The sequence below is a fragment of the Passer montanus genome, unplaced genomic scaffold, assembly GCF_014805655.1.
Source record: "Passer montanus isolate IOZ18808 unplaced genomic scaffold, ASM1480565v1 scaffold10, whole genome shotgun sequence".
In the NCBI taxonomy this organism is placed as follows: Eukaryota; Metazoa; Chordata; class Aves; order Passeriformes; family Passeridae; genus Passer; species Passer montanus.
In genome coordinates, this window is record NW_024356505.1 from 35,761,195 (window position 1) to 35,773,286 (window position 12,092).

At 44.0% G+C, this 12,092-nt stretch overlaps 1 protein-coding gene across 2 annotated transcripts in view; it reads right to left on the reverse strand.

Moving 5' to 3' along the window:
• Positions 1-646: 646 nt before the first annotated feature.
• Positions 647-12,092, reverse strand: part of DNAJB6 (DnaJ heat shock protein family (Hsp40) member B6) — a 56,992-nt gene continuing 45,546 nt past the window's right edge. Inside the window, exons 9-10 of one of the 2 annotated variants that reach the window (XM_039707949.1) lie at positions 10,143-10,346; positions 647-2,271 (exon numbers count right to left, since the gene is read on the reverse strand). In XM_039707949.1, coding sequence (XP_039563883.1) covers positions 2,189-2,271; positions 10,143-10,346 — 287 coding nt within the window. In that variant the 3' untranslated portion in view covers positions 647-2,188. Of the gene's footprint in view, positions 2,272-2,350; positions 10,347-12,092 lie in introns of those variants that run through there. The other variant, XM_039707941.1, reaches the window with a different exon arrangement.

Sequence of the window (12,092 nt, forward strand, 5' to 3'; positions counted from 1 at the left end):
GGTCTCCTAATTAATGCTCTACCCGCCTCCATCAAGCCTAACACAGGGATTGAGTCAAGGGAATCTTTATGCACCAAATCCCTGTCTGCTCTAACTCTTCAAGGCACATTCCTGATCTGGAGCCACTCTGTCCCATTACGTGAGGCTGCTCACAGCACAGGGACAGCCCTGGGGAGACCAGCCCTGTGCTGGCATCACCTCTCCCTTCCTCCACCTCTGCTGCTTTTCCAAAGCATGCACCATGTCCCCAACAAATAATGAGCAGTATTTAAACTTTAAGCTTTAAACTAATGTATGGGGGGCATTTCTCCTAGAATATGGAAAGCAACCTAACCAGGATGCAGTTCATTATGGTGCATTATCCAGGATGAATATTCCTTGCACGGCAAATGTGCAAGCTCTGCTTGAAGTACACTCTCCTCATAGTGATGTTTCCAGCCAGAATGAACCCTCATTTTCCAGTATCAGCCATTTGACACAGGGACTGCATTGATTTGCTCATGGATTTAACAAAAGGAATTACCTGGAATGCTTGTGGGCGTTGTGTGAATGAGGACTCTCCCCCCTGAGCTTCCAGCCTGAACTTCAGTGGAAATGAACCAGACAACTGATGCCAGTCTACAGTACAGTGCAAGAGGACAAAGTATAAAGGCAGATTTTCTTTATTTTTAAATATTAGTAACACTGCACAAAAAAAAAAAAGTGGTACTTAAGTGACAGAAAACCAGTACTCAGTTCTTATTTGATTTTAACCATAATTTACAGACCCTAAGAGAGTTCACAAATGGTTATTGTATGTTATATGGTGCCTGCAGAGGGTTACAGTGGGTAATTGAAGCTAAACCATTCTGATACCAGAGACACCAGGATTTGTTATATCAAACCATGCTAGAATGCAGACTTGGCTTTTCTCTCTAGCTCCTCTCTTACACCATAATGTGCATTCCTGCATCTTTGAAACGTTAGGGTGAGTGAGTTTCTCCAGGAACTGTGGACTTTCAATATTGCCAGGTTTAAGGCTGTTACATCAACGACATATTGGCAAGAGGAAGACAAAAGAAACAAAACAAAACCATAAGCTGCTAACTCCTACCTGGAGGTTAAAAAAAGGAGACAACACACTGACAAGAACATGCAGGTAAATGCTTAAGGCAACAACAGAGGGGCTCTGTACACACTAAAAGGTTAAGAGAAGCAACGTGTCATGCACATGAGACGAGCATGGGAAGCAAGGAAGTCATCTTGCCAGGAAATAATATGTATTTCTTTTAAATCTAAGACATCTTTTCAAGCTAAAAAAAAAAAAATAGTCCTGCAATAAAACCGATGCAAAATGCTTTCATACATAAAGGTATAAGTTCTTTGCAGAAACAAGTTGATAAAATCTAAAACGGATGCTGAAAAAATGTTTGTAATCTAAAACCTACTCAGGAGAAACAAAGAGCAGTTTTAAAGTAGCACTTGGATCATTTGTCTCTAGGTTCTGAAAATAAACTTTTAAAATAAGGAATGATTTCACTAAATGATTCATCAGGAGTCAACTAAGCCTAAAGAAATCAGTAGGAGTGTGCTTACAGGAGACCATCATTACACTACATTTCTTAAAATCAGAAGATATAACTTCATGATACAATTTAATATGAGGGAACATTTTAATAGGGACAGAACTGCCCAGCCTGGGGAAAAAAAAAAAAAAAAAAACCAAAAACCCAACCATAAAAGTCACTTAGCAATCTTGCATAAATTACCCTGTAAGAGCTCATGTCTCAGTCCCACTCCCAAAAACATGAGTGAACAGGACTCTTCTTTCAACGGGCCTGATTTGATGCCAGTGACCAAACAAGCAGGCATTTGCCTTTTACATCCTACCAGACAAATAACAAACACTAGACTAGAGTTGCCTTAGTCCCAGGGAAGGAAGAGGTAAGAAATTCTGTAGCTCTTTCCAATCTTCAAACATAACACACGTCTAACCACGACCTGCCTCGTCTGAATTCCCCAACCTGAACGGGCAAGACAGCCACTCTGTGAAACTAAAAGGAATAACATAGTGCAATTTTAGTACAGTTTTAAACATGAGTCACTTCCTTGGTAGCAGTGTGAACAATCAAAAAATATACACAAAAAAGAGAGTGCTCGAAGGTAACATGAAGTTGTTGTCATTATTTTAATGGCAGAGAAGTCCATTTTAGTAATTCGCTTTGGTTGACTTCTTCTTCTTCAGTTCCTCTCTCTGCTTCTGCTTCCTCCTCTTGCTGCCTTCTTTGTATCCTGAGGAAACATGGCTTGTAAAACACTTTTCACAGCATTCACAGACTTTTCTCTCTAGCAAAAGCACATGTTCTCTGAATGGTTTAAAGAATATTAAAGAAAAGCTCTGGCTTCCTAATGGGTTGTTTGTTTTTTTGTTTTTTTTTAAATTGCAATATCCACTATATCCCCCATTCTACTATATCCCTTACATAGGATAGAAAGAAAATACTACCAATCTTTGAAGTTTTAAAAGATCTGGAGAACTTTCAAAATACTTCAAAGCCATTCAGGAAAAGCTTCAAAATTAGAGCACATGCAAAACCAGAGTAATTTTCAAAAAGGAAGCAATAAATAAGACTTATGCAGCAGGAGCAATTTAAGTACTGGCATTTCCTGCTCACGGTAGTCAGAGTTACCACGATATTTGCATTTCCATTTTAAGACTAGGGAATGCCAAGAATCCTGAGTAAATAAGAAGGTGCTCAGTGTTTACCAATATATATTTTATATGCTGGTCATCAGCCTGCTCATGCTTAACTATGCACCACAGGTTATATTCAACTGCAGCCCCAATGGTGCATGAAAGCATTGAGTTCAAGCAACAATTATTTGCTACAGGTTCAGTAGGCACAAGCTTCCAGCCATGTGATCATCATTCCAATGGTTTATTACCCCCACAGAGATGTGTGTCAAACAGTTCTTGCTCAGCATCACACCTTTTCCTGCAAACTTGCAGTAAAATCCAACTTGCTGGCAGACTTGCATGGGCAGTGAACTGTGTGAAGCACCACATCTACCCAGGTGCACTCATAAATCTAAACTGAGAGCCAGTAAACATTTCCCTCAGACAATCATTCTGTGATGTTTTGAGACAGCTGGAGGGATCTTTCAGCTCAGTGGTGCTCTGTCACTGGAAATGAGCACAGCCCAGTGACCAGGGCCAGCACAGAGCAGAGCAGCCCCTGCAATCCAGCTGAGGTAGGGCTGGGAGTCAGAGGAATGGCTCTGTGGAAAGGCACAGCTCTGCCTGTATGGAAATCTCTTTTTTTCCTCTGTCCTGCCAGCAGGCAGGCAGAGATGGCCCCAAGGAAGCAGTTTCACCAGTGCACCTGGTTCTCCATCAATTTATCAACAGCAAAATGAGGATGGGAAAAGGAAGTGCTGGGAGGCCAGGAGAGTACAAAGCCACACTGTGGCTGCAGTTTGCTCCTCACCAGAGCTCCTCCCCAGCACAGAGATGTGCCCACAGCAGAGCTGAAGTTCCTCAGTTTAAGTTTAAGACTTGGGGAGAACCACGAGGTAAGTCTTTCAGCTAAAACCATTTGAGACATTATCAAAAGCTTAGAGGAAATACACTCACTGGTAGCAACAGGAAACTGTTCTAGGTTATCACCCTAGCTCCTGTGCTGTACCCACAGCATGACTTCATCTTTTGTAATTATCTGAGTCAAGAGGCAGAATATTTATTTAGAAATTCTGCCATGAGCGATCAGCCTGCACAAAGTTAGAATTGAAACCAGTTTTCTTGTTTAAGGAAGAGAGAAACTGGCAGTGCTTAGCAGAATTGCAGATGACACTGGGTTTTCCCTGCACTCTGTCACCCCCTGAGCTAACCTCACTGTGTGAACATCTCCTCACTGAGAACTCCATCCAGGAAATTTCCTTCCATGTCAGCCCCTTGGTCACCTGTACATCACCAAAAGTAGGATCCTTCTGCATTCAGTTCACTGAGTAAGGCACCCATCCCTGGAGGGCTCAAGCATTCCCCTGCTTTCCCACAGAGGCCAAGGGAGGCAGAAGAGGTGTATTGACTCCTGAGAATCAGTCATCTGGGGGTATTATTCAAAGGATTCCTCCCTTTACTGGAAGGAAAAACTGCATCATATCAGCTGATCAGATCTAGCTCATGTAATAACTATGAAACAATAACACAGGTATTTGGGAAAGGATCATTAAACCCTAGCAGGTATTAGCTTCATCATTTTTTTCATTTTTCTTTCTCAAAACAGTGTCCAGTATTTCTAAAAGGTTTCCACAATCAGCCATGATAGCATTTGATGCTGCTATTTTGTCTCATAATTCTTTTCTTTTTTTTTTTGCAATGGTCCATTTTCTTCAAATGCTTGAGATTTTGAAAGCAATTCTAGCAACTGTTTCTTAAAAATACTGAGTCAATGTAAATTATGACTTGAAGTGAATGCCACATAATTTATTGTCTTATAAATGAAACAACTCAGATGTTAAAATATTGTGGTATGAAGATATTTAGGCATTTGACAACATGGTCTCCTACCAGCCTCTGGTATGATAAGGCTGAAAAGTGGAAATCTTTCAAGCGTTATCACTGACACACAGAAAGAGATTGCCCAAAGTGGGAGATAACACACAAACACAGAGTATTCCTCAAGAGAAACCTGCCAGGTCTTTTCTGTTTTGAGCCTGCTGTGATAAATAATTTCACTGTCTGCCATTTCCTTTTCTACCCCCACCTAAGAAGAAAGGATAGGTCAAACTTTGCCAGTCTGTTGCTCCCGTGATGCTGTGCTGGGTGATAACAGCCAAAAACCTGATCCAAACAAGTGAAGCATCTCCTAACATAAATAAGAATTGCACACTAAAGATGTAACCCTTCGGTGTCTATTTCACTCCAATACTTCAACAGCACTAATTAAAAGTATATTTAGCTGCCTTGGTTACAAGACTAGCCCCAAAGTCATGAGACAACAAAATCTGAATTAGAAAGCAGCAGCCCCATGACTGCTCACTCTTCAGTGAGCCTGGCCAGTCGCCAGCATCCCAAAGTGTCCATAGAAACTTCCCATAGTAAGTGCCAGGCTGAACTGCCTTCAGCCAAACAGTGCTGGCCTTGGACAAGGCTGTTCAGATTTCCTCCCTTAGCAGCAATCTTTAGGCACCCAAACTCTAGAAATGCCTCACGGGGCAGAGGGAGAACAGGTTGCCAAGAGCTTCCCCAAGCTGTGACGTTTGGGAAATAGATTCACTCAAATGCAGATAGAAATCTCCCTAAGTTGATATTTCGTGCTTTTGTCAGCTGCCAGGGTGAAGCAAGAATCCACGCCATTTGGAATTACACCTGCTTTACTGCTTGGATAATTCTTGTCTAAAACAAACAGCATCAGCTAACCCACTCCTTCCATGTCATCCTCTTCTTTTCTACTTCAGTAAGAGCCATAAGGAGCACATGCAGGAGCTATTCCAGCTTTCATGAAGCTGCTGAAGGCTGAAAACAACTTCCAGAAACACTTAGGTGCAACTCCTTCAACCATCACTCAGCAAGGACCCAAACAAACTGCAAAACTTTTCTGCTGTGACCCAGATTGACTTTCCTTCTGGCTTTCTACTTCCCTGCCATCTGCACCTCCCAAAGTCACGAGTTTGTTCAGTCACTGACTGTGAAACTCATCACATTCTTGGGTGGCAGCTGCAAGTGCACGATCCCAAGGCACAAGTGTCCCAGGGAAGACACTCCTACCCAGTGCATTTCTGGTATCCTGCTTCTTCCTGCCCTGCCTGACATCTGCCTGCTCTACCAGGATGCAGAGTGGCCCCGGGTCTGCTCCACCTTCCTTCTGCCAGCACAGAGCAGCGTAGGAGGCAGCAGAAGGAAACAAGGAGTTCAGTCACCACTGACAATGAGCACACAGCATTGCTGCTGCTTGACCCACATCAGTGAGCAATAAAGGCCATGGCACGATTTTTATAGAAGATCTGCCAAGGTGAAGACTTTGGAGGAGCCTCCTTCCATTTTCAGAGTGAAACATTGAGGCTGGGGGTGGGAGGGACACATATTTTCTGCTCAAGTCTCAGAGAAAATGTTCTCCAAGATCTACCAACTTTTTGCTAAGATTGTAGCCTTCCTTCAAAGAATGGAAGCAGCCATGGCCCCAACACCCACAGAGGTTTAAAATGGCAGTGAGACACTTTCAGGCTGGGTTCTGTAGTGCTCTTTCTAACTTTCTGGTCTTAGAAATATCTCTCTAGTCAAAACAATAAACTGCTATTTCAAAGTTAGCTGGCTTCCTTCTGAGTTGCAGCCACCATGCCATTGTAAAAATTCACACCAGATCACAGCTTGAGTATAATTTCACGTGTGACTCAATTTGCAATTACAGCTTTGCACTTTCACATCCCCTCCCCTCAGCCTGAGCCACTGCCCAGCACACAGCACAACCTGACCTACTAATTCCCTCTGCTCATCCACAGCTCCTGCCTGTGCCATGGAGCATCGTGGAGAGGGAGCCTTTAGTCAAGACCTGGGGTGACAAAACATCCCACCCTGTCTAGGTATGCTGTTCCACTATTCAATTATCCACACTGTTAAACCCAAGGGGTGAGTTCTCCAGTTTCACTGGCCAAACTGGTGATGTAATCCCAACTTTGATGTTTTAGGGGACTGAGAAGCTTTAGCAACTTGCAGGGCCCTTCCTTCCTGCTTGCTCACCATGCCGTTTTCTTTACCAATTCTGCCTGGAATTGCCACAAGAACAAACCAAGCCAGATATCACCTGTTTGCCTCCTGCAATTAGGGTAACACAAGCACTGAACAATTTCCAAGGTTTTACTCCCAAAAGGCAAGCAAAAGCTTGCAAGGCTGTGCAGCCATGGAAGCCCTTCCACACACAGCCCAGCTGTCTTTGATGGGTAAAACAAGATGATTTCGTAGCAGCAGCCAAAACACCATGAGTGAAGGCAGCTCTGGGCTAAGCCTGGGGGCAACCAGCCAGTCTCCAAACCCAGCAGCCAGGCTCCAAACCCAGCAGCCAGGCTCCAAACCCAGCAGCCAGCCTTCCCAGCCCTGCCCCACACGGGCACAGCTGTCACCCCATCCCACTTGCACAGTTACAGCCAGGGGATGTGGAGCAAAGGGAGGGCGAGCTCCATCTCTGCACCTCCAGCATTCCTCATGTATTAGACTTCCACAAAAATCAGTGGCTTTGCTTTCCTTTCTCTTTCCATTACATGCCCAAAACAAAGTTTGTGATGGAATTATAAAGTAATTAGTTTGGATAACAAAGCACATCACTGTTACTAGTTAGTAAAGTGTAATTCAGGAAACTGCACGTTGGTAAAAAGAACAGAGACTGAATTAAAGATGAAATGACCTACAAACAGCACAACTTTCCAGCAGAGGAAACCATGCCAGGAGAGGATCAGGATTAGTTAAGCTAGCTCTTTTAGAGTGGTTTCCTGTTCACAGATGCCAGCAGATGAAAATGCAGGAAAAAATGCATTATTAATGTTGTAAGTTGTAGGTTAAGCAAGCTATTTCTTTGAAAAGGAAAAGCAAACCTTGCAATATTATCTTCCAAATAATGAAATTTGTATCATTTTTTAAACTATTTTAAAAATTAAACATTTCAGTCATTCTTGCTGGATAAAGATCAAAACTCTCAAATCCAAAGCAGTAGTTTTTAAGGGGTAGTTCCCTCTACCTCTGGCATTAACAGCTGCCATCCCCAGGTCTCTGCTGGCATTAGCACCACTTTGACATGGCTCAGATCCCCCAGTCAGCTGTGTATCACACTATCAGGGAGCCCATCACTTCAGTATCTGAATTCTTATTTCAAAAATTCCTTTTTGGAGCTACAGAACTGTTTGATATATGCAGCAACTTCAGAGCACAAGAGGTGGAAGTTTTATTCTAAAAGGCCATTATGAAACCAAGAACAGTTTCCAGAGCAATTTCTACTAAAACACAAAGTGCCCATGGTAGATGGAGAATTAAATTAAACTCTCCTTTTTTTTGTTAAATGCCCACTGTGATAACTGGCAATCCTGACTAAGCAGAGGATTCATCTCACCTCTGGATATTGCCAGTCTCAAGGAGCTGGCCAGCCTTTCCTCTTGGGCACTAGAGAGATGCCACTTCCAGAGAGACTCCCACCACATAGTCAAGATGAAACCTATCCCTGTCTCCTCCATTTAAATTTCCTACAGACTTACAAATCAAAATTCAAACAGTCCCATTCCTAGAGCTGGGAAAAGAAAACTTCACTGCAGGTGAACCATCAATGACTGAGGGTTTGCTTGAGATGCTCCAACTGGGACAACATCTGAAACTGCTGCGTGGTCCTGCTGTCAAGGGCCCCACGCTGGTGGTGGCAACAACATCTGATCCAAGGTGGAACTGCACCTGGTTTGAGGCCATTGAACTCAGCTATTTCCCAGTGAACTGAGAGGGCTTTGGCAAGGCAGAAATGATGCCATTCTCTCCCGAGGCCGGCCCGTGGAAGCACGGCAGTGATCGCTGAGAAGCCAAGCGAGTCAAGTGGTCTCTGTCATTACAGAGCTGTGCTGGTGAAGCTGCTGGCTGGGCAAGGCACTCAGCAGAGGTGAACACCCATGAAGGGGAATGGCATTACTGGCCAGGGCTCGTGCACACACTCCCCAGGGAGGGATTAAGACACTCACGTAGGTTTTTATGACTGACTCGACCAGTCCTTCAGCAGCCCTGTCCATCAGAGGAACAGCAGGCAAAATATTTAAAGCAACAGTAAAATCTTAGTCTTACTGCAATCAAGTTTTCACCCTGAGTCTTTTTTGGCAACTCACAATCTACTGGTAGAACAGAGCGTTTTGTGATTGCACTAATACTTCTGGAAATTAAAATTTTAATTGCAAACTTGTGCGCCTTGGAGCATAAATAAATTCACAGCAAAAAGTCCTAAGCAATCTTAAAAATTGCTCCAAAAATTGCACGGTGCATGTCAAAGTCAGCTGCTCCTTGGAATCCATTGCAAAATATTGTGATTGCAAAGACCCTTGTGTGTCTAAAGGCAGAGCCAAGGTTTTGTTTTGCCAGCCACAGAAAACCAAACCTGTAGCCCTTTCATGGGACATCAGCCCAGAGGTTACATTCAGGCCTCTGTAACTTTTTTCTTTTTTTTTTTTAAAAAAAAGAAAATATTCAACTTGGTCATCTTTAAAAACACAAACAGCAACTTATCAGGAAGACATTAATCTAAATTATTCCAATTTTTCAATGTGTCATCCATCATAATATTTTTAGGTCTGCCATACAAAAGGCATTGTTAGGTTTAAAGGCCCATAAACGCATTGGAAGTTGGTATAGCACTGGGAGTACATGAGCACCTGTTTTGGGATACAGTGCACATTTTTCATGTGCTGTGTTTACCCTGAGAAGCCTCATAGGCTCACACTTCCCATCACTTCACCTGATTTCCCACTACTGAGAAGGGTCCTTGCTTTGGGCATCCAAGCAGAAAGGCATCTTCCATGTATCAGAAAAAACCTGTCCTCACAGTCCTGGATGATCCCTGACCACAAGTTCCAATTAAATCAAGTAGTTAAGAGGACTTCATTGTCCAAGATAGCCTCTGGACTACATTGCCACAAAATTACAGACTGGAAATATATCAAAGGACTAATTACTTCCAAAAATAACCCGGACAATTGCCATGTTGCCACGTTTGCCTGAACACTCTCAGCCTCCTCTATTAGGATTTAGTTGCCTAAAACTGCAGCTTCTAGAAATAGCATTAACTTGCTGAACTTCTCCTTGGACAAGGAAGCCAAGCACAATTTAAGTAAATTAATGTGCAAAGTATTGTGATGAGTTAACCTCTAAAATGCCTTCACTTTTAACAACAAAGAGCACAGGCACTTCAGCAGCACAACAGTATTTGCCCTGGATCCTTAAATATCCCAGGGCATTAGTGAATCTAGGCTAAATGGAAGATCAGAGCTAAAGCAGGATGAAGGCAGACAAGCTGCTGTTTATTATCTACCAGGGCACTAACATTAAGTCAACACACAGCACCAACTTCTGGCATGGCTTTTTGAGTTTGGCTTTTGACTATGTGATGGGTCCTTCTCTGCACGTTTCTCACCAACATGCTTGTGCACACCTGATAAATAAATAGGGGCCTCGAAGCTGCTCATAACCCGGCTTCTGTCTTGTTCTTCCACCTCATCACTACTGTAGTGGCAGGCAAAGCGGGGCGAGTTGCCGGACTTGTGGGGCTTCAGCAGGCGGCTGCTGGGCTGGGAGGGCAGCGCGTGTTGTCCCCTCCGTCTGCACTCCTCGGCAAAGGCTTCCTCGTCTGCCTCCCCTGCAAAAAGCAACAAACGCAAAGAAAGGTAAGCTGCACCCAGAATGTATGAATTCAGCCTGGAAAAAAGGCCCTCAGAAATGGGCTGGGGGTTAGGGGGCACAAAGATCGTGTCTTGGCCGGGGTTGGTCATGGACAGTCCTGTGTGTCTGCAGACTGGGGAGGGTCTGGAGCAGAAAGCTCCATCAGTGGCTGGTCACTGCACCCAAAAAGTCCAGCAGGCATGATGCCTTGGGAGCCACTTTTCCCTTTTTCCCCAAAGGGCAGGGTGAGGGAGCTGAGCACATGGCCCTGGACAGGATTTCTCTCCTGTGCAGAGCATGTCTTCCCCTCCCACCTCACCTGGACTGTCCTGCTCAAGGAAAAGGTAAAAGGAGAGATAAATACCCAAGCTGGCTACAGAGGTAGTGGGACAAGAATTGAGCCAGCATGGGTTCAGAGGGGCCAGATGTTGGACATCACAGCTGGAATGATAGAGATGTGTGATGGAACACATGAAGACAAGAAATCATGTTGAAGCTGTGAGAGGTATACACAGCCCAGAGGCAAGGCAGGCACACACAGCACAGGGCAATGCACACAATGGAAATAAACCCCAATGTTTGCAAAAACTGGTATGAAAGATGAGATACTCCCATCATACTCATGCTGTGTTGCAAATGATACTTTCCTTTGCTGCAGAAACTGTAACAGAACCACTGCTGCAAAGCAGAGAAATCAACTACTACAACACACACACAAAACTCAGCAAAACCACACACTGGAAAACAAACAGATCCCAAAAAGTCAACAAAAGATGTTCAACAGGGAAAATAAGGGGAGCAGGGGACAAAGACTTGGAACAAAGGTGTGTACCACATTCCTCTCTTAAAGGCTTTTTAAAGTTTCATTAGTTCAATTACTTAAGTACTTCTAATAGAGCTGATGAAATATGGCATCATTTTATTTTCATCAAAAGTGGTGTGTCATATTCTGGAAGTTTTTCCTGGGATGTGCCCGGCATCAGGTGCTCAGGGAGGGGTGTGTGCTCCCAGCTAATGCGTGTGCTCTTAGTTCATGGCTGGAAAATGCTTTGAAGATGAAAAGGGCACCATGTAGCAAGACGGGACAGAGCAGGAACCCCCACTTTGTGTGTGCCCCACACCACCACTGCCAAACACAACGGGCTGCTTTGTCTTTACCTTGTAATTGTACACTGGGAGATGCTTCTGAGAGCATGAGGAAAAGGAGGCAAGGTGTGTTTAAAAGTCACTTCACAGCATAGTGAGGCACCCGAGGCCCTGCAGCAGAGGAGGACTCCTGAGTGTGATAGCTGTGCTTGGGTGTTAGCAGAGGACACTCCTTCCCAAGTGTTTAAGTGCCCATTCCCACCTCAACACTCCTGCTTTTGTACCCTGGAGTCCCCCACAGTTCCAAAGGCACAAGCAAACACCACAGAAACACAAGTGATGACCAGACAAGGATTTCTGCATTTAGTCTCTGGCTGCCTGTGTCATGCCAGTGTAAAACCTGGGTGTGTGCTTGTCCTTGCAGTAGGAGAGGGCTGCCAGGATGGCACCAGGACTTCATCTACGAGAAGCAGGGGGCAAGGAAAAGCTCAAAACCAGATGCAGAATTGCCATCATTACCCATAAGCTGCTAGAGGATTTTACACACTATACAAACAGGACTGAAGAAGGTATCAGTCTGATGATACCTATGAAGATAAGCCTATAAAATGCCAAGACTAAGAAAAGAAAGCACATG